The sequence below is a fragment of the Oncorhynchus gorbuscha genome, linkage group LG26, assembly GCF_021184085.1.
Source record: "Oncorhynchus gorbuscha isolate QuinsamMale2020 ecotype Even-year linkage group LG26, OgorEven_v1.0, whole genome shotgun sequence".
Taxonomy (NCBI): Eukaryota; Metazoa; Chordata; class Actinopteri; order Salmoniformes; family Salmonidae; genus Oncorhynchus; species Oncorhynchus gorbuscha.
The window spans coordinates 34956080-34979661 of NC_060198.1; the positions used below are offsets into that span (position 1 = coordinate 34956080).

Below are 23582 nucleotides of genomic sequence, written 5' to 3' on the forward strand. Positions count from 1 at the left end.
ATATCCCCTTCCCTGGAGCATGGTGCGTGGAGAGCAGGCTAACCTGACCCACTCCCTCCAACAGCAGGCCTGGCCTACCACTCCGTCCTCCACTGAAGAGGCTGCTGCCTCCAACCCCTCCTGAGACGGGAGGAGAGTGGGGAGGGAAGGGGAGAGGGATTCACATTTTGGTGAGAGGAAGAAAGAGAGGCCTCCTGAGTAGACTGTACTGTAGAATGCATTTATTTGTGTTCTGCAACGTAGCTGAATGTGTGACTGGAGACAAATTATGCATCTGTAAGGTATTGTAGAGTAATGGCAAAAATGAAACGCAAAAACTCTCCTGCAATGTTGACAGTGTTAACTCGCTATTAACACACACTCACATTTAACCTCAAAGTAAGCATAATCAGTATGATAGGAAAGTGTTATTTTAAATCAATACTGTTGATTATGTTATTATAGAGTTATTATCAGGAATAAACCAGATAAACATTGTTGTTTCATCCTGGTCTGGTGTCTATAACCACCTCGGCCCTGCTGCAGTCTGGTAGGATGCTACAGTAGGCTCTGAGAGGATTGCTGTGGGTGCAGCCATGTAGCTCTGCCTAGTCACGGAGGCACTGCCACACTATTAATAGCTCCTGCTTTCAGATCAAGGGAATCCATTTTTAATTAGCTACAATATGGAGCTTCAAGTTAGAGTTACAGAGGGCTGGCTTCTCCTATTAACCTCCCATAAGGTTTAGGAGTGAGAGGAGGCTGATAGAATCTCTACCAACAGGGATTCTTGTCTTCTCAGCTGCCTCACAGACCAGCTCCGATGAACTGAGACCACCTCTCTCTCTCTCCTTCCTTTCCCCTCTCTCTCTCTTCTTACAGCCTACACGCTCTCTCTCGCTCTCCTTCCTTTCCCCTCTCTCTCTCCCTCCTTACAGCCCACTCTCTCTCTGTTTCTCTCTCTTCCTCTCCCTATGTCATTGTCAGTGTTTGGCAAGGTATTCCCCTGAAAGAGCTGACTGGGCTCCTCTTACATCATGAGCATGCTCTCCAGGGCTGCTTGTCGGTGGCTGGGCTGCTGAGTCATTATCCTTCTGCCTTAATTGCTTGGCTGACTCCTGATTGTTAGACAGGGTTGCATCTTATGGCTCACTAATAGACAACCCATGGGCTTCACCTCTGGTTTAGGATAAGGTCTAGTATGCCATATATTTTTGTGGTCTCATAAAAGTATCATTATTTATTGTTATATTTATATTTTGGTCACCTCTGCCCATTGCCTTATCCAGACCCCTTGGAAGAGGTGAATGGAGCCACTGGGCCTCAGGCATGAAATGAGAGTTCTTAGAATTAGGAGCCTTTTAAACAGAGGCTCTGTCAGTCATATCTGGTGTGTTACCTCTGTGTGTTCTATGAACTTACTCTCCCGCTCCCCAAAGGGGTTAACTGGCATGTGAAATGGATAATAAACAAAAGAGAAATAAACAATCAGAAATGAGCAGTAAACATTACACTCACAAAATATTATAGCCTTGCACAGTTAAAATACAAAAGGGAAAATAAATAAACATAAATATGGGTTGTATTTACAATGGTGTTTGTTCTTCACTGGTTGCCCTTTTCTTGTGGCAACAGGTCACAGATCTTGCTGCTGTGATGGCACACTGTCGTTTTCACTTATTTCACCTATGCCGAGTAGTTGCCATCCCAGGCTGTGATGCAACCAGTTCTCGATGGTGCAGCTGTAGAACATTTTGAGGATCTGAGGACCCATGCTAAGTCTGCCTACGGTGCCATCTCTCAATAGCAATGCTTACTGAGTCTGTACATAGTCAAAGCTTTCCTTAATTTTGGGTCAGTCATAGTGGTCAGGTATTCTGCCACTGTGTACACTCTGTTTAGGGCCAAATAGCATTCCAGTTTGCTCTGTTTTTTTTTGTACATTTTTTTTCCAATGTGTCAAGTAATTCTCTTTTAGTTTACTCATGATTTGTTTGGGTCTCATTGTGTTGCTGTCCTGGGGCTCTTTTCTGGATTTTGATAGTCAGCGTGTATCACCCTAATTCTGCCCTGCATCCCTCCCCTCCCCCCCCACCCCCACTGTACTCTACTTGGCGTGTGGGATAAGGTCGGTAACAGCGCAATTCTGATCTTTTACTTAAAATGTATGCCAAACAAAAACCATTTGAGTTCAAAGTTTTTAAGAAACCATAAAACTCTATGTTTGATACCAGAATTTTGGTAACATTTTCTTGTTTCCAATTTTTCAAAAACCCTGTTATATCTCTGCTCGGCGTAAGATTCAATAATGTACAAAGAATGGGGTGTCAGCTAGGACATGACACATTGAGTTTGAAATAATCTATTTTTGTTATTGAATAGTAATAAGTTTAGTGGATCTACACCCAGTAACGGAATTGTGGTAACGGAATTTCTTCATGGGTCCCTGATACAGTATGTACTATACAGAAATGCATAATTATGGACATGAATGTCATTCTCTTCATGGTGATGTATCCTAAATAGGTACATACACGTATAAATATACAATATCCTCCTTTGCATATTTGGGTAATATTCTAAACACTGGCCATTCATTTTCATGAGCTCTGCCTCCAAACCAGACCAAATCTGAACCAATCATAGACATCTATGTTTCACAAGTTGGGACAAAGAGACAAACTACAGCTCAGTATAGTACAGCACAGAACAGTACAATAGAGTACAGTACATTATAGTGTACTCAACTCTAGTGTGCTGTAGTGTACTGAACTATCCGCTACTTTTCTTTGCTGTACTGTATAGTACTGTGCTGTCCAAACTTGTGAACCAAACTATGGTTTGTGACTACTATATGATTTCTCATTTTAGCCAATTAAATTCCCGAAATGTTGTTCCCGATTTTCTCTGAAATTTCGTTACAGATTTTGGTAATGGAAGTTTGAGTTTTAATCACTTAATAATTCATGAAAAAATCATAATAATGAAAAACACTAATTGCTAGTCTACCTTTACTTGTTACTTCTATGAAACTTTCATTATCCTCCCTACTCATGATAGAGAGAAAGGTGAACATACAGTATCTTAAAGATATGTGGGGGGTTTTGTAACGGAATTCCAAGGCACAAGGCAATGTTTCTTACAGAAGGCAGAACAATTTCTCCAAGTGATTTTTAAAAAGTTTATATTTCTTATAAGCGTCCGGATTAGTGTCCGGCTCCTTGAAAGTGGCAGCTCTAGCCTTTAGCTCAGTGCGGATGTTGCCTATAACCTATGGCTTCTGGTTGGGATATGTACGTACGGGTCACTGTGGAGATGACGTTGTCGATGCACTTATTGAGGAAGCCGATGACTGGTATACTTCTCAATGCCATTTGATGAATCCCGGAACATATTCCAGTCTGCACTAGCAAAACAGTCCTGTAGCATAGCTTCCGAACCATCTGACCACTTCTGTATTGAGCTTGTCACTGGTACTTCCTGCTTTAGTTTTTGCTTGTAAGCAGGAATCAGGAGGATAGTATGATGGTCATATTTGCCAAATGGAGGGCGGGGGAGAGCTTTGTATGCATCTTTTTTTCCCTCTGGTTGCACATGTGACATGCTGGTAGAAATTAGGTAAAACGGATTTAAGTTTGCCTGCATTAAAGTCCCTTGGCCACTAGGAGTGCCGCTTCTGGATGAGCATTTTCTTGTTTGCTTATGGCCTTATACAGCTGGTTGAGTGCGGTTTTAGTGCCAGCATTGGTTTGTGGGGGTAAATAGACGGCTGCGAATAATATAGATGAGAACTCTCTTGGTAGATAGTGTGGTCTACAGCTTATCATAAGGTACTCTACCTCAGGCGAGACTTCTTTAATATTTGATATTGCGCACCAGCAGCTGTTGTTGACAAATAGACACACATCCCCGCGCCTCGTCTTACCAGACGTAGCTCCTCTGTCCTGCTGGTGCATGGAAAATCCTGCCAGCTCTATTTTATCCATGTCGTCGTTCAGCCATGACTCTGTGAAACATAAGATAGTAGTTTTTAATATCCCGTTGGTAGTATAATCTTGATCGTAGGTCATTCATTTTATTTTCCAATAATTGCACGTTGGAAAATATGTGTTATTGTATTATTCTAGCATGGCAGTGGTGTGTGTGTGTGTGTGTGTGTGTGTGTGTGTGTGTGTGTGTGTGTGTGTGTGTGTGTGTGTGTGTGTGTGTGTGTGTGTGTGTGTGTGTGTGTGTGTGTGTGTGTGTGGGTAGGGAGGGATCATTCCACTCTTTAGTGGGAATGTCAAGCCCCAGTCACATGAGAATGAGCTAATGTCCCACCAAGGCCTCTGTCATTTCTCAGAACATTAGCCACAGGGCTTGACAAGGAGGCACTCACTATGGCCGTGGAGTTCAGACTGTTTAATGGGGAGGCGTCACTAAGGAGCTGCCAGATTTTTACATTCAATTGGATAGTTAATGATAAGCTAGTCTACCATTTGACTGCCTTTCCCACAACTATTTCTCCCACTTTATCCATTTTCTACTATTGCCTCTATGTAAGGGACCAAAATGTAGCATAATGATTTAATTATTACACTGACATTTTGCAGACCACTTCAGAGCCACTCTAGAGTTAGAAAATGATGATTGAGTAATTATTTTGAATTATGTATGATTATTGAGTTCAACCACAGAGAGATTGATCACTTCTCAGACTAACAAGTGTTTATCCTCCTAGATCACAGTACAATGGAAACTCAACTTGGAAAAACTTCCGGTCTCATTTTAACCTCTTCTGGAGATAAAATCTGTATTCATAACTTTCTCTTATTTTGTTAATTTACTGTATTTGTGTTTTGTTTCTCTCTCTCCCCCCCATAGACTTACTCTGGGCTGTTCTGTGTGGTGATAAACCCCTATAAAAACTTTCCCATCTACTCAGAGAACATCGTAGAGATGTACAGAGGAAAGAAGCGTCATGAGATGCCACCACACATCTACGCCATTTCAGAGTCAGCATACCGCTGCATGCTCCAAGGTAAACCTCCTCTCTCACTCTGTTTTGTGCTTGGAAGGTATAGCTCCTTCCTCAGTGGTCTCTTTCCGTCTCTTTTGCTGCGATGCAACGTGCATAAAGTGTGACTGGCAGGTGCCCTGCTGAGTTGTGGGTTTTGCTGCATAATCCAGGAGATTAGTGTGTGAAAGGTTCCAGAGTCAGGGAGGCAGTGGCATCGTTAGTCATGGTTGAGCTGCCCCCCTGCCTCTGCTCGCCATAGGGGTCTGACAGACTACTTATTGACACAGATCTACTGAGACCGACAGACTATACTGTACCACTTATAGACGACGTAATGTGTAAAAGCTCAACAATAGGCTTGTAGTTTCACAAACCACAAAGAGTACAGTCTATCTGCAAGTTATGTACATTGTCTGCAAAACATAAATGCTTCAATTTCAGACCGTAGCATGTATTTGTTTGCGTTAAGTCAAAAACCACTTGGCGCACATAATTAGCCTACCTTAAGGCCCCTCTACTGCCCTGCCGACTGTCCTGTATCCCAGGTGGGATGGCATATGCTCTGGACCAGGACCTCACTGGCTCTTTTGCAGATAAGAACCAGTTTAATTAGAGGTGAAAGTTCAGCCTGTTAACATTGATGGCCACTGACTGAGGGACCTGGAGAGTGTGAGCCCAGGATCACGACTTAGGATGCTATTAACTCAACCTGTGATCCTAGGGAAATGTACCACTCACTGTTAATCTTCTTCCTCCAGTGAGACATTCCATCTATCTCTGGCTCCTTGCAAAGGGACACTTTTCAATAGATACAGTGTGTGTTCAGGTTCAATGAGTTCAGAGTAACGTCAGCCTTCTGAACAGTACAGTCTCTCAGTGGGTCTGGTTTTGCCTCCTCAGCTAAGTTCGATTTGATGGAGCCTGGAGCCTCTCTGTCATTACAGCTCCTCAGGCTGGTCCTAACTGGATATATCCAGAACTGTGGCTTGCTGCTCTGGCTGTTCTGGCTTCCACCCTACAGTACTGCTGTCACTATCACTGCTACTGCAGCTCAGCTACAGGAAGAGAAAGAATCTCAGGTCTTTTCATCTTCGGGAAGAAGCTGCGCTATTCTCTTTGTACCGGGAAGGGTGCTGGACACATGCCCCCTTAGCAACCTCATCCCTGTGTTAGAATCTAGACATTTTTCTTTATTTGTACTATTTTCTACATTGTAGAATAATACTAAAGACATCAAAACTGGGAAATAAAATATAAACTCATGTAGTAACCCAAAAAGTGTTTAGAATTTAGATTCTTCAAAGTAGCCACCCTTTAACTTGATGACAGCTTTGTACACTTTTGGCATTCTTTCAACCAGCTTCACCTGGAATGTTTTTCCAACAGTCTTGTTCCCAGTCAGTTCCCACATATACTGAGCACTTGGCTGCTTTTCCTTCACTCTGCTGTCCAACTCATCCCAAACCATCTCAATTGGGTTGAGGTCGGGTGATTGTGGAGGCAAGGTCATCTGATGCAGCACTCCATCACTCTCCTTCTTGGTCAAATAGCCCTTACACAGCCTGGAGGTGTGTTGGGTCATTGTCCTGTTGATAAACAAATGATAGTCCCACTAAGCGCAAACCAGATGGGATGGCATATCGCTGCAAAATGCTGTGGTAGCCATGCTGGTTAAGTGTGCCTTGAATTCCAAATAAATCACAGACAATGTCACCAGCAAAGCACCATCACAGCTCCTCCTCCACGCTTAAAGGTGGGAACCACACATGCAGAGATCATTCGTTCACCTACTCTGCGTCTCACAAAGACAGCGGTTGGAACCAGAAATGTCAAATTTGGACTCATCAGACCAAAGGACAGATTTCCACCGGTCTAATGTCCATTGCTCGTGTTTCTTGGCCAAAGCAAGTCTCTTATTCTTATTGGTGTCCTTTAGTAGTAGTTTCTTTGCAGCAATTCGACCATGAAGGCCTGATTCATGCAGTCTCCTCTGAACAGTTCATGTTGAGATGAGTCTGTTACTTTAACTCTGAAGCATTTATTTGGGCTGCAATTTCTTAGGCTGGTAACAGAGGTGACTATGGGTCTTCCTTTCCTGTGACGGTCCTCATGAGAGACAGTTTCATCATAGCGCTTGATGGTTTTTGCGACTGCACAAAGTTCTTGAAATGTCTCTTTGCTTATTTGAGCTGTTCTTGCCATAATATGGATTTGGTATTTTACCAAATAGGGCTATCTTCTGTATACCACCCCTACCTTGTCACAACACAACTGAACACCAAGAACTTCCACAAATTAACTTTTAACAAGTCATACTTATGGTTTCTGTAGCTCAGTTGGTAGAGCATGGCGCTTGTAACGCCAGGGTAGTGGGTTCGATCCCCGGGACCATCCATATGTAGAATGTATGCACACATGACTGTAAGTCGCTTTGGATAAAAGCGGCTGCTAAATGGCATTTATTATTATATTATTATTAATTGAAATGCATTCCAAGTGACTACCTCATGAAGCTGGTTGAGAGAATGCCAAGAGGGTGCAAAGCTGTCATCAAGGCAAAGGGTGGCTACTTTGAATAATTTGTTTTTTGGGGGGTTATTACATGATTCCATATGTGTCATGTCATAGTTTTGATGTCTTCACTATTATTCTACAATGTAGAAAACAGTAAAAATAAAGTAAAACCCTGGAATGAGTAGGTGTGTCCTGACCTTTGACTGGTACTGTCTGTGTCTGTAGTTTTTTTAGCCAGAGCTTGAAGCGACGAGCAGTAATCCTTCCTGCTTCTTAGTTCTATTGAGGAGTTGAGTAGTGTTATGATATTGGCCAGTGACCACACGTATACAGTAGGTCAAGTGCTTTACCGGTTGGTCCAATTCAAACACCTCTATCCCCCACCTCACCCAACATCTCATCACTGACTTCCTTTTGTGACCCCCATCCACACATGCATTATGGTGTCTTAACCAATGATAGCCATGAAACCCTTGTGACCAGTCATCTCCCCCCATCATACTTTCCATTAACTAAATATAGGCTGAGTACCTGCACAGAGCACTCACCCATTGTGGCCAGCCTGCCTTCCAGTTTCAACATGAGAGGTGTTTGAGTTGGGGCCCCATGTCAAATCTACCCACCTCATTGCCCCACAGTCCTGCCACATAGTGGTCATTGTGTACACTCCCTAGGGGGTCTACTGTGGAATGAGGTCATCCCTTATCTTAGCGATCCGCAGCATGCTAAGTGAGTCATCGTGGTAGTGTCATGGGCCTCAGATCACTGCGGAGTGCAGACTGTCCGGCTGCCTGAAGAGGGATGCCTCACTATGGATATGAGTGTGACCAAAAGAACATTCCCGCACTGGCACATCACACAGAGGAGTTAGTGTGTCCGCTCACTTTCTGAGTAGCTGACCTTATATTGACAGCATATTGTATCTTGCACAGTTGAATAACTTATGATCTGCGTAGTGCTTATAGTGTGTTATACAGATTATTTCATTTGGTAGTGGAAAGGCTGCCTCTATTGACGTTTCAAAAGCCATCTCAGGCTTTTAGGGATCCCCCACTTCTGTAATTGCTCTCTTTCTTCTCCTAGGAACTAAACAAGCCAACCGATCTCATTTCCACTGATTTTCTTTTGTTCTGTCTTTTTTCCCCCTTCTCTTCAAAATGTTCTGGCTCGGAGGACGTCGAAGGAAAAATTCCACTCATCCTGCCAGGGCTTTTCTGGGACCCTTTCACTTACAGCACTGTTAACGGAAAAATACAACCGGGTGGCTTTGTGCGCTCTCTTTCCCCAACGTGGTTCCTTTGTGAGGAGAACATAGGAGGACAAGTGTGTGGAATGTCTGTGTTCTGACTTCAGCCCAGACTATGGCTCTAGCATTGCTATGGAAGGTTCACAGACCATTCTACAGTTTATTTTCTGCCTCAACCAATGACCATCTCTCTCTGTCCCATTCTCTTCTCCCCTCATTTACAGTAACAGCGTCCCTGTCTCTGGCCCTCTGGCTTCAGTTAGGGGGTTAGTCAACCGAACCGTACTAAGGCCTCACTGCACCTAAGCTGTCAGCAGGAGCAGAGCTTGAATAGTTCTAGGTGCTTATTATGGGATCTAGCTCTTTCCTCAGGTCATTTGTTTGTGTTTGACACACTCTCTCTCTCAGACACATGTTTGAGTCTCAGGAACTGCTACAGACGAGGCTCCCTCTCTCTGCTCTGACCCCCTCGTCCGAAGCACGCTCTGCTACTGACATGCAGGTCTGGACGTGCTCCTGCACTCCAGAGCAGACGGGAGAGAAATGGGGCGGCCTGTACTGTGGCTCACAATGGGGGCTTTGTGTTGCCTGGAGAAGGGGCCAGGGTGCAGTATGGGGAGGCCCGGACCGTCAGGGCTAGGAATAGAGGGTCTTGTGTTGGGGCAGAGAGTGTTGACTGCAGGGAAGAGGTCAGGTCTGAGTGACAGGACAGGTGTGAAGGGCCAGGCAGGACGGGGGTATGGTGGAAGGGGGGACCATCTCTCTGTAGTGAAATAACTCTGTGTTCCTTGGTGGATGTACTAGAGTTTCAGACAAATGGCAGTGTACACACACACTATCCCACTCATATAGACACATGTTGGCAGATGCTCCCCTAATGGCAGACAGCTGTGGAGTTCATTCAGTATAAAATGGTATTTCTGTTGGCGGGCTTTTGTCATAGATCTCTGATCTCAGACAGCCATGAACTGTTGAGTCTCTCCAATAGGGGGAAAGAATGCACCCTTAATAAACCAGAGACATGAACATGTTCTCCTCAGTTCACTGGTTTTCAGAGGTTTCACTGGTGGGAGGGAGCAGAGTAAGTCGCTCTGGATAAGAGCGTCTGCTAAATGACTTAAATGTAAATGTAAATGTCTGAGATTACAGACCGGGCTTGAATGGAGACCCCATGAAAGCCCTTGACGATGTGGGGAGTTTGCTCAACATACAGTTGAAGTCAGAAGTTTACATACATACACCTTAGTCAAATACATTTAAATTCAGTTCTTCACATTCCTCACATTGAATCCTAGTAACAATTCCCCGTCTTAGCTCAGTTAGGATCACCACTTTATTTTAAGAATGTGAAATGTCCGAATAATAGTAGAGAGAATGATGTATTTCAGCTTTGATTTCTTTCATCACATTTCCAGCGGGTCAGAAGTTTACATACTCAATTAGTATTTGGTAGCATTGCCTTTAAATTGTATAATTGTTTAACTTGGGTCAAACATTTCGGGTAGCCTTCCATAAGCGTCCCACAATAATTTGGGTGAATTTTGGCCCATTCCTCCTGACAGAGCTGGTGTAACTGAGTCAGGTTTGTAGGCCTCCTTGCTCGCACACGCTTTTTCAGTTCTGCCAATAAATGTTCTATAGGATTGAGGTCAGGGCTTTGTGATGGCCACTCCAATACCTGGACTTTGACTTTTTTTAAATGCCAATTTTGGGGGAGTGGCTTCTTCCTTGCTGAGCGGAGTTTCAGGTTCTGTCGATATAGGACTTGTTTTACTGTGGATATAGATACGTTTGTACCTGTTTCCTCCAGCATCTTCACAAGGTCCTTTGCTGTTGTACTGGGATTGATTTGCACTTTTCGCACCAAAGTACGTTCATCTCTAGGAGACAGAATGCATCGCCTTCCTGAGCGGTATGACGGCTGCGTGGTCCCATGGTGTTTACACTTGCGTAGTATTGTTTGTACAGATGAACATGGTACGTTCAGGTGTTTGGAAATTGCTCCCAAGTGTGAACTAGACGTATGGAGGTCAACATATGTTTTCTATGGTCTTGGCTGATTTCTTTTGATTTTCCCATGATGTCAAGCACAGAGGCACTGAGTTTGAAGGTAGTCCTTGAAATACATCCCCAGCTACACCTCCAATTGACTCAAATGATGTCAATTAGCCTTTCAGAAGCTTCTAAAGCCATGACATAATTTTCTGGAATTTTCCAACCTGTTTAAAGGCACAGTCAACTTAGTGTATGTAAACTTCTGACCCACTGGAATTGTGATACAGTGAATTATAAGTGAAATAATCTGTCTGTAAACAATTGTTGGAGAAATGACTTGTGTCATGCACAAAGTAGATGCCCTAACCTCGTGGTCCTTCTGTAGCTCAGTTGGTAGAGCATGGCGCTTGTAACGCCAGGGTAGTGGGTTCGATTCCCGGGACCACCCATACGTAGAATGTATGCACACATGACTGTAAGTCGCTTTGGATAAAAGCGTCTGCTAAATGGCATATTATTATTTTTTTATTATTCTAACCGACTTGCCAAAACTATAGTTTGTTAACAAGAGATTTGTGGAGCTGTTGAAAAATGATTTTTAATGACTCCAACCTAAGTGTATGTAAACTTCTGACTTCAACTGTACGTGCATGGCTATGAGTGACAGTCCTGTTATGAAACAAATTATTATCATAGGTGCTTTATTACTGTATATGTTAGAGGTTATCGGGCTGTTCTAAGTACCTTTACAGAAAAAACACATGATTTCACATGTGGAAAATCACATTATTTCCCATGAAATTTGACGTGTATTAATGTGAAAACATGTTTTGAGGAAAACTATTCAAGTGTAGTTTCATGTTGTCACATATTGCCACGTTATCGTATTAACTTCACAAAAAATCACATGGAGAAGTGTTTTTGGACACAAATTCATGTGTTTTTTTCCTTAAGGGTAGAGAGGGAAGCTCAACCACCTCAGGTAGAATGGCAGCTTCCCCAGCACTGCAGGTCTGTCCAATGTTTTACTGGGGCCTGTGTCTTGGGTGACCACACAATGCCACCTATCCACCCACGGTCTGGGCATGCAGGGCACCACTGCAGACATGGTGTCGGGTGGGTGGGTGAAGAGCGAGAAACCCCAGCATCCGTCTAGAAGTGTTTTCATTGGTCACACATAGCTGGGATAGCTACAGTCTGAGCCAAGGAGATGAGGTTACCTGAAGCTGCTGCCCCTCACTCACTCCCTCCCTCCCTGGAGCTGCCACCAGCCACTGTGGAGGGCAAGGAGGGACATGTAGGACAGTACACAACCAACTCTTTCCAACAAACACACATTTAGTGGACCTCTGGGGAGAGCGGAGATGTGGAAACTGCCTGGATTGTCTGGGTAAAGTAGCAGCAGTGCCTGAATGTAAATATGCTCCATAAAATGAGAGCAAGGGAGATGTCTTGGGACTATTTGAAAGTGACATGCATGGAAAGTGGGCAGATGGGCAGATGAACAGTGACAACCAGGTCACTTGGTAATGTAGGGTCCATTCTGACATGGAGGATCTCTGTGGAAGCAGGGAGTGTTTGGATCACTGTCTGGAGAATGTAGCAGTGACTATACCTGTAGAATGTAGATATGTACAGACAGGACTGGACTGCATGATTGCCTCATGGTACACTGGAATAAATCCCTTGGAATATCTGAAGTTGCAGATCAACTACCTGGGTGTACAGTATTACCCCCGATGGCAGCAGGTGTTCTATGCTCGGACTCAACCTGTTTTCAGCTTATTTAAGTGTGGAGACAGGTTGGAGTCATTCTGTAGTTCTCACAGTGATGACTGTAGGCTGGGGCTCTGCCAGACTGGGCTCTCTGTAGGTAAGAGCTTGGATGAATAGCAGTCTGTTTTACAGGTGACTGCATTCTAAACAGCATGAGGTGCATCCGTGTTTAAATCAGTGATGGCTTTCTGTTGGGTTAGTGAATGGGTCCAAACAGGGATGAGCTGTATCAGACGTAGGGATTGGATCTGAACAGGGACTGTATCAGACGTAGGGATTGGATCTGAACAGGGACTGTATCAGACGTAGGGATTGGATCTGAACAGGGACTGTATCAGACGTAGGGATTGGATCTGAACAGGGACTGTATCAGACGTAGGGATTGGATCTGAACAGGGACTGTATCAGACGTAGGGATTGGATCTGAACAGGGACTGTATCAGACGTAGGGATTGGATCTGAACAGGGACTGTATCAGACGTAGGGATTGGATCTGAACAGGGACTGTATCAGACGTAGGGATTGGATCTGAACAGGGACTGTATCAGACGTAGTGCAGGGTGGCTCCCCCTCTCTATTGTGACTAGCCTAAGCATTGAGAACATGAGTGTGTGTCTTCTGCTATTTTGGTGCTGCTGGATGTCTGTCGGGGCAATGGGCTTAGTGAACTAAAAAGAACATTGAATCTTGCTGTTGTGTGTGTAAAACACTGCCCAGAAACATCATTTCTAATGCAGGTCCCTTGCATGGGTCTCTACTGTGTCTGACCCACCTAACCCTCCAGTGAACAGTAATACGTCTGTACTCCTCCTTTGAAGTGAGACCATGACTTCTCAGTCCACTCTCCTGTACCTCCTATATCTCCTCTCAGAGCAGCTTGCGGTGAATTCAGTGGAATAGAGACATTATATTCCAGTTTCCAATAAGCCCTAGGATGTTGACACCAGCAGCAGGGCACATTAGAACCCCATGATGAGCCTCTGTTACTGCTGTTACACATTCACAGGTGTTTCTCATTTCACCCCGCGTCAGAAGCATGTGGAAAATGTGCTTTGTGAGGTATGAGAAAAGTGTGTGTGTGAGGCTGTTACCCTCTGTGGGGGTCAACAGGCTTAGGTGTGGGAGGAAGGAAGCCTCGCTAGGTGTGAGGGAGGACAATGACTTCCTTCCTTTAATGTGCAATCTCGCCCTCGCTCTCTCTCTCTAGTCCCACTGGTCACTTTACACAGCCTCCCTTCCCTGTCATATCCACTAGACAGGGAACAGTCATTCTTTCTGACACTTATTCCGTTCCTGCCAATGATCTCAATTTCCACTGTAATTGAGTCAAACCAATAAAGTAGTCTCTCTCATAGGATGGGAAGCTATTTATTGTAGCTACAGTAGTTACTGCAACACATTCCATTCCGGCCTACAATGCCACATCTAGAATGCCCTCATCTGTGTATCTGAGTTGACTGACGCCATCCTACCTTGCCCACTGCATGCCCAGGTCTGGCCCACCACGCTGCTCTCTATGCATTACTGTCAGTGAGTTTCCAAGGCCTGGAAGGGTGCAGTCTACAGCTCCCCTCCCCCCTATTCCCCCTCACCTCTTCCCCTTTACCCCTACCAGTTGCTGTGGGCCAGGAAGCCTGGCCACCCTCTGTGACATCACAGGGATGTCCTTGCCCCAGGACCCCAGTGTTGATGGTGAGGGGAACCATGGGCATCCGAATTCCAACAGTCATAACTGATTACTGACTGCAGCCCACAATGCACTGCTAGCTGGCAGAACTGGAGGGTCTTCTGATCTGTCACACTTCTCAGCTTTGTGTCAAACTGGTCTCAAAGTATCACTTTGTAGGTATTTTAATGAGACAAAACCTGGTAAAATACGTTTAAAAAAGGAGAAATATTACCCAGTCTCCATTACAACATTCATCAGGCTTGGCGAGCTCTTCATTACCACCAGGATATATGACCAGAATCCCCCTCAGACCAAGGAAGAGTCATATTGTGTTGTGAATGCTTTAATGAACGGTGCATGTCGGCCTCTCTCTCTGGCCCAGTCCTCTCAGCAGCAGCACTCCACAGTGTTAGTGTGGGTTATCATAACAGCTCAGAAGCCCAGAGGTGACAGTTACACAGAGCAGGTACAGAGAGGACATGCCAGATCTAATTGTGTGTTTACCAGTTCACCCGTCTGAGAATGTAGGCTGGCGGGGGTGTGTGTGTGGAAGGGGTATTGAGATTGGGCTAGGCTCCCTGCGTTGCAGCATTGACAATACAGCAGTGAGAAACCCCAGACATGGCAGGGACCTCACTCTCTCACACAGACACTCAGTCTTTTGTTCCTCCGGCTTTAAGTACCCCTGGAATCCATCCTGACTGCTCTATATGAGTAAACAGGCCACAGCTCTTTCTATTGCTTCTGCTGTAATGACCAGTCCTAGTAGATGATCCATGCCTCTGCTCTACTATGACGTGTGTGTGTGTGTGTGTGTGTGTGTGTGTGTGTGTGTGTGTGTGTGTGTGTGTGTGTGTGTGTACAGGGTGGGTAGGCCTGGGTAGTGATATACCCTTCGAGGTTATGGGGAATACTGGCCATCACTCAGGATTTCTGATGTGTGCAAAGTGGTAACCATGGCTCTAGAATTAGCACTGCGTTTGTTGGGGTTTTATGACTTCTTTTATGAAGCTAATTTAGAGAGCAGGAAGAAGGATGTGGAAAAAGAGTGTAGTATCCAGTTGAAGTGGTGGTGAGGCTGTTTTGTCATACCAGCTCTCACCCTGCCTCCCCTAAGTTTGTGAATATATTTCACTAACTACAGACCCTATGTCATAATATAATAGCGGTCGACTGATTATGATTTTTCAACACCGATACCGATTTATTGGAGGACCAAAAAAGCTGATACCGATTAATCGGCCGATTTCTTAAAAAATATAAAATAAAATCTTTTTTTACATTTATTTGTAATAATGACAATTTCAACAATACTGAATGAAAACTTAATATAATACATCAATAAAATCAATTTAGCCTCAAATAAATAATGAAACATGTTAAATTTGGTTTAAATAATGCAAAAACAGTGTTGGAGAAGAAAGTAAAAGTGCAATATGTGCAATGTAAGAAAGCTAACGTTTAAGTTCCTTGCTCAGAACATGAGAACATATGAAAGCTGGTGGTTCCTTTTAACATGAGTCTTCAATATTCCCAGGTAAGAAGTTTTAGGTTGTAGTTATTATAGGACTTTCCCTCCTATACCATTTGTATTTCATTAACCTTTGACTATTGGATGTTCTTATAGGCACTTTAGTATTGCCAGTGTAACAGTATACCTTCCGTCCCTCTCCTCGCTCCCCCTGGGCTCGAACCAGGAACACCTCAACAACAGCCACCATCGAAGCAGCGTTACCCATGCAGAGCAAGGGAAACAACCACCCCAAGGCTCAGAGCGATTGATGTTTGAAACGCTATTAGCGCGCGCTAACTAGCCAGCCATTTCACTTCGGTTACACCAGCCTCATCTCGGGTGTTGATAGGCTTGAAGTCATAAACAGCGCAATGCTTGACGCACAACGAAGAGCTGCTGGCAAAACACACGAAAGTGCTGTTTGAATGAATGTTTACGCGCGTGCTTCTGCCTACCACAGGTCAGTCAGATACTTAGATGCTTGTATGCTCAGTCAGATTATAGCAACGCAGGACACGCTAGATAATATCTAGTAAAATCATCAACCATGTGTAGTTAACTAGTGATTATGATTGATTGTTTTTTTTATAAGATTTTAATGCTAGCTAGCAACTTACCTTGGCTTACTGCATTCGCGTAACAGGCAGTCAGTCTCCTTGTGGAGTGCAACCGTCGTTATTGCGTTGCACTAGTTAACTGTAATGTTGCAAGATTGGATCCCCCGAACTGACAAGGTGACAATTCTTCCATCTGCCCTTGAACGAGGCAGTAAACCCACCGTTTCTAGGCCGTCATTGAAAATAAGAATGTGTTCTTAACTGACTTGCCTAGTTAACTAAAGGTAAAATAAAGGTGAAAAAATGGCCCTAATTAATCGGCCATTCCGATTTAAATCGGTCAACCTCTAGAATATAACCATTATTTTATTTAACTTGTTTGAATTTGGAGTGGTCCAGCAGGAAGAGTGGAATGGAGTAGGCTACAATCCATACTTGGGCTCCACTGTACTTCTACGGTTCAAGATTAGGGAGGCTTGGACATGTTTTGGGGAGTAGATGGGAATGTTGAGAGATTAGGGGGCTAGTTGAGGGAGGAGGGGAGAGGTTGAGGGGGTAAAAGGGGTGGCCTGGGGTGGGGGGGGTCTGGAATGAGTAGATTAATCCGTCTGGGGAATAAATTATTAGTGGAAAACGGATCCCCAGTCTGTCTCCTGCTGCATGGCCCAGGGGGAAGACGAGGAGAGGGTTGTTTGTCTATTTCGACCTAGATGTAGACCTATGTACACCTACGCAGACGGCACCATTCTGTATACTTCTGGCCCTTCTTTGGACACTGTGTTAACTAACTTCCAGACGAGCTTCAATGCCATACAACTCTCCTTCCGTGGCCTCCAACTGCTCTTAAATGCAAGTAAAACTAAATGCCCGCACCCACCTAGCATCACTAATCTGGACGTTCTGACTTAGAATATGTGGACAACTACAGATACCTAGGTGTCTGGTTGGACTGTAAACTCTCCCTCCAGACTCACATTAAGCATCTCCAATCCAAAATGAAATCTAGAATCGGCTTCCTATTTCGCAACAAACATCCTTCACTCATGCTGCCAAACATACCCTCGTAAAACTGACCATCCTACCGATCCTCGACTTTGGCGATGTCATTTACAAAATAGCCTCCAACACTCTACTCAACAAATTGGATGGTCTATCATAGTGCCATCCGTTTTGTCACCAAAGCCCCATATACTACCCACCACTGTGACCTGTACGCTATCGTTGGCTGGCACTTGCTTCATATCTGTCGCCAAACCCACTGGCTCCAGGTCATCTATAAGTCTTTGCTAGGTAAAGCCCCGCCTTATCTCAGCTCACTGGTCACCATAGTAGCACCCACCCGTAGCACATGCTCCAGCAGGTATGTTTCACTGGTCACCCCGAAAGCCTTTCCTTCCAGTTCTCTGCTGCCAATGACTGGAACGAATTGCAAAAATCACTGAAGCTGGATACTCATATCTCTCTCACTAACTTTAAGCATCAGCTGTCAGAGCAGTTTACAGATCATTGCACCTGTACATAGCCCATCTGTAAATAGCCCACCCAACTACCTCATCCCCATATTGTTATTTATTGCTCCTTTGCACCCCAGTATCTATACTTGCACATTCATTTTCTGCACATCTATCACTCCAGTGTTTAATTGCTAAATTGTAATTATTTCGCAACTATGGCCTCTTTATTGCCTTACCTCACTAATCATACTTCATTTGCACACACTGCATATAGATTATTCTATTGTATTATTGACTGTACGTTTATTCCATGTGTAACTCTGTGTTGTTTGTGTCACACTGCTTTGCTTTATCTTGTCCAGGTCGCAGTTGTATCTCTTTCATTCCCGTAGTTGTTGCATGCTGTGTGGAGCAGCAGACAACAAGGCCCAGGACATGTTTGTGTCTACCCAACCATTATCTGAACTGTTGTATTTTGTTGGTAGGGGGTATAGGTTCTCAACTGGTTATAGTGAACTGTTCACTCTGAATTGATGGCAGGAGACTGACAGCTTGATTGTACTGAGATCAGCCTTCCTGAGCCTTCAGAAAGGGGTTTTCAGTAGTCCACAGCTTGATGAATGTATGGACTGATTTGACCCTGTCCTCTTGTTAGGCCCAGGATAATGGTGGCTTGTAACTTCATTGGGAGGAAACAAAAAAACTGTGCTGGAATTGCTGATTAATCGATCAAATCAAGGACCTGTGGGTCGCAAAAGAGCTTTTGTTTTATTTGTGAGTAATACTTTGGCTCTGTGCCATGGCTGCAGAGGGAGAGGGAGAGAAGGACTGTCAGAGGACAGAGAGAATAAGAGAGGAGAGCAACAGTCAGGACAGAGGGAGAGAGATGAGCCAATAGAGTGTGAAATTGGTAGAACAATTTTCATTGGCCCCGTCCTGGGTATGTGAAACTGGTACTCTAGGAAACGGCCAGGGGCAGAGCATATATGGGCAGAACAGATGGATTCAGTCAGACAGCCCTGTGCATGGGAACAAGAGAGACAAAGTCAATGGTTTGATCAATATGTGGTGGCTGTTCAGAATGGAGGAGCTACTGGCTCACTTCACCAGGCAATGGGTTTGGATCAGTTAGTTGATTGATATGAATGTATGGAGCCAATAGATTTCTCTTTCATATGATAATATCATTATTAGCCCTATAGTGAGTATAATAACACAATGCATACTAAATGAATGATTTTGTGGTAGGTATAAAGTATCTATCCTAAGTAATAAAGATAACTTTCCCCATTCACATAATGACCTTCAGCTAGCATGCTTTCTGAGAACGTGGAGATCATATGAGCCATGTATTACAGAATGACTTCAGCTTATTGGGTGTCTGGCTTTGTGCTCTGATTGTGAGATGCCTTTTGATAAATGGCCCACCGAGACGGGTAATTGAAGTCAATATCCTCTTTATTTATTTGGCTTTAGAAGAGAATTAAAGATGCTAAATGACCGTTTGAATGCCTAACCCTTCATCAGTGGAGAGGGAGTAAGGCAGGTGTCAAGGAGAGAATATTAGAACAAGAGAAAACAGGAAGTAGGTTGAGACCAGCACACCATTTTACATCAGTGACTGGATTGACGAATCAATGGCTGAGGTCATCAGTATCGCTGACTACCAAGGCCATTTTGAAAAACGCGATTGGTCTCTGATGTGAATCATATTCTAATCATGTATATCTGAGTTGATGTAGCTCGGTGTTGGGTGCTTCGATTCAAAGCGATCACAGCTACAAGGTCTGGTTGAAAATCAACATGACGTGGATGATAACCATCTGAGTTTCATAGAAAGTTATTCTCATGAAAACCCAGTGAAAAGCTCTGTCACGGAGACGAAGAGTAATCCAACTTTGACCTGTGGAGCTCTGGAGTCTGGTGTGTCGTCGGGAACCTGGCCAGTTCTACTCAGCAACCATCGATCATCCCTCCTGTTTTGCTATTCTCATCAGACGCATGCAAGTAGAAACAGACCGTGTGTCTCTGGGAGGAATAAAGAGCACCGCAGGTCAGAGAAATCGGAGCGCTGAACGATATGTTCATTTATCAGACTGACTCGCCAGCAGCAGTTCACACTATAGTGACATAACAAAAGGTCGTGCCTATAACACCTGGTAGACATTCAGGTAGCCAGTCAGTCCTCTGATGACAGGTGACCGAAATGAATGATTTATCATTCCAACCATCATTTGAGTGTAGAGATGATCATCCATAGAGTTATATTTGTTCCTGGGACTCATTGTTCAAATCTGTCATGAGGTCACAGTCCCAGACCTGTGGGCTTCATAAAACCATGTAAGCTCTTTATCTTCTGATCAAATATGGGCTTGGGCTGGGGAGCAATGTACCCATGACACAGGGTCTAGCAGTGACAGCTGCCCTCTGTGGCTGTCCAGTCTGTTAGTCAGAGGGACATGGGGCTGGTTAGGTAAACACAGTGACCTTAAAGGGTATCCAATGGTGACCTTCAGTGTGGCTGAGTCACCCACAGGCCCCCTCACACTGACAACACCTCATACCATGGGCCACCAGGGTGAGTCTGAATGGAGCTGAGGCACAATGAGCTTTTAGGGAGTGAGGACAGAGCTATGACAGAGACACAGAGGGAGGGGGTTGCTATAGGACCAGACTTGTAACCAACACATACTAGCGCATGTCCCTCTGATCCCTTTTGAGAATGCTCTGTTTAATCTATAACCATCCACTGTGGCTGTCACAATGTCAGTTTTCAGCGTTTGCGACATGCCTTTCTCTTCTAAAAATTGCAGTGGATTCATTAGCTATTCATGATGCACATGCACACAAAGAATCAGTGTGTCCTCAGTTCACCCCTTTCCCACTCTCTCCCTGGCTCAAAGCGTCGTCCCCAGGGTGGGTAGATTTAGGGGCGTCAGGCAGGCTGCTGGTTCAGCAGACAGTGTAGGGGATACGCTCTGCTGGCGACAGAGACCACTCACAGCGTGGTTGTTTGCAATGCCGGGGCTACACAGACAAAGTTGGCTTGTCACATTAAAATATCAGTAACCTACAGCAGAGGGGCTGTGAAATCAAACCCATTTAGAGATTGGGGAGCAAAGCAATACTGGTTAGATATAGATGGAGGTGGTAAGAGGTGTTGGTATTAGTGGAGGGGTCATTCCTCCCATTGATTTTCAGGAATTCAAGGTACAATTGAAGTCGGAAGTTTACATACACCTTAGCCAAATTAAATTTTAACTCACAATTCTTGACATTTAATCCTAGTAAAAATTCCCTGTTTTAGGTCAGTTAGAATCACCACTTTTTATTTTAAGAATGTGAAATGTCAGAATAATAGTAGAGAGAATGATTTAATTTCAGCTTTTATTTCTTTCATCACATTCCCAGTGGGTCAGAAGTTTGCATACACACTCCATTAGTATTTGGTAGCATTGTCTTTACATTGTTTAACTTAGGGCAAATGTTTCGGGTAACCTTCCACAATAATTTGGGTGAATTTTGGCCCAATCTTCCTGACAGAGCTGGTGTAACGGAGTCAGGTTTGTAGGCCTTCTTTGCTCATGCACACTTTTTCAGTTCGCCCACAAATTTTCTATGGGATTGAGGTCAGGGCTTTGTGATGGCCACTCCAATACCTTGACTTTGTTGTCCTGAATCTGTTTTGCCACAACTTTGGAAGTATTCTTGGGGTTATTGTCCAATTGGAAGACCCATTTGCGACCGAGCTTTAACTTCATGACTGATGTCTTGAGATGTTGCTTCAACATATCCACATAAGTTTCCTGCATCATGATGCCATATATTTTGTGAAGTGCACCAGTCCCTCCTGCAGCAAAGCACCCCCACAACAAGATGCTGCCACCCCTGTGCTTCACGGTTGGGATGGTGTTCTTCGGCTTGCAAGCCTCCCCTTTTTCCTCCAAACATAACAATGGTTCTATTTGTTTCATCAGACCAGAGGACATTTCTCCAAAAAGTACAATATTTGTCCCCATGTGCAGTTGCAAACCGTAGTCTGTCTTTTTATGGCGGTTTTGGAGCAGTAACGTCTTCCTTGCTGAGCGGCCTTTCAGGTTCTGTCGATATAGGACTTGTTTTGCTGTGGATATAGATACGTTTGTACCTGTTTCCTTCAGCATCTTCACAAGGTCCTTTGCTGTTGTACTGGGATTGATTTGCACTTTTTGCACCAAAGTACGTTCATCTCTAGGAGACGGAACGCATCTCCTTCCTGAGCAGTATGACGGCTGCGTGGTCCCATGGTGTTTATACTTGCGTACTATTGTTGTACAGATGAATGTGGTACCTTCAGGCGTTTGGAAATTGCTTCCAAGGATGAACCAGACTTGTGGAGGTCTACAATTTTTTTTTCTGAAGTCTGATTTCTTTAGATTTTCCCATGATGTCAAGCAAAGAGGCACTGCGTTTGAAGGTAGTCCTTGAAATAGATCCACAGGCACACCTCCAATTGACTCAAATTATGTCAATTAGCCTTTCAGAAGCTTCTATAGCCATGACATCATTTTCTGGAATTTTCCAACCTGTATGAAAGACAGAGTCAACTTAGTGTATGTACTTCTGACCCACTGGAATTGGGATACAGTGAATTATAAGTGAAATGATCTGTCTGTAAACAATTGTTGGAGAAATGACTTACCAAAACTATGGTTTGTTAAAAATACATTTGTGGAGTGGTTGAAAAACAAGTTTTAATGACTTCAACCTAAGTGTATGTAAACTTCTGACTTCAACTGTACGTTTTGGAGGATTTCCACAGGAAATTAAACAACCTCTGTATAATAACTCAAGGCGAGACCCAGATGCAGACGGTTGGAGTCTTAGATGTTCAATAATCAAAAAGGAGTAGGCAAGAGAAAGGTCGTGGACGGGCAAAAGGTCAAAACCAGATCAGAGTCCAGGAGGTACAGAGAAGCAGGCAGGTTCGAGGTCAAGGCAGGCAGAATGGTCAGGCAGACGGGTACAGAGTCCAGAAACAGGCAAGGGACAAAACCGGGAGGACTAGAAGAAGGAGAAAGAGCAAAAGCAGGAGAAAGGGGAAAAAACGCTGGTTGACTTGGACATACAAGATGAACTGGCACAGAGAGACAGAAAACGAGCGACACCTGGAGGTGGTGGAGACAATAATGAGGACAGGTGAAACGAAGACAGTGTCACACCCTGATATCTTCCACAGGAATGTTGAGGACCTTACAGCGTCAGAATGTTGTCTCCATTTTAGGAGAAAAGGTTATCCAAACACAGAGGGGCCTCCGTGGCTATGATGTTTGTCCACATTACAAGCTGTTTCCATCTGGACTCAAATAGCTTCCTACCCAGGGACCCTCATTGTGTTGACTCTGTGTGTTACATCCCTCCGGATGATATACCTTCTGGTGTCACTGTGTCATGTCAGCTATGTCACCTATCCCCAAATAACTTTGTGATTTAATTTCCCATACATTCAAGGGTTGAGAGAGTGCCTGTCACATCATTCCGACAGGTCCTGTTCCATTACATTTTTGGGGCTGATAGCCACTTAAGATATACTGGCATGCCTCCAACACCCACTAAAGAGCTTCATCAGAGTCAATCTATGGAGTTGGGTTACTGTGTGTCCAGTCCACAGAGCAGGTTCTTGTTAGAGGAGATGGTGAATAGATGCTGCGTCATGAGTGGGCTGAGGGGGTGAATAATGAGAGGTAAAAGGAGAATCATGGGGATAGCAGCTGCAGCAGGTATTTGTCTGGCAGAGTACTGATCTATCTAGCATCTATCTAGCATCTGTCTCTATCTATGCTTCTAACCCTGGTCCTGGAGAGCTACCCTCCTGTAGGCTTTTACTACAACCCCAGTTGT

The 23582-nt window shown here is 44.3% G+C and overlaps 1 protein-coding gene across 2 annotated transcripts in view; it reads left to right on the forward strand.

Moving 5' to 3' along the window:
- LOC124015054 (myosin-10-like) overlaps nt 1–23582 on the forward strand; it is a 68020-nt gene that overhangs the window by 9342 nt on the left and 35096 nt on the right. For both annotated transcript variants that reach the window (XM_046329949.1, XM_046329950.1), the window contains exon 3: nt 4843–4999. In XM_046329949.1, the coding sequence (XP_046185905.1) occupies nt 4843–4999 (157 nt within the window). The remainder of the gene's footprint in view (nt 1–4842; nt 5000–23582) is intronic.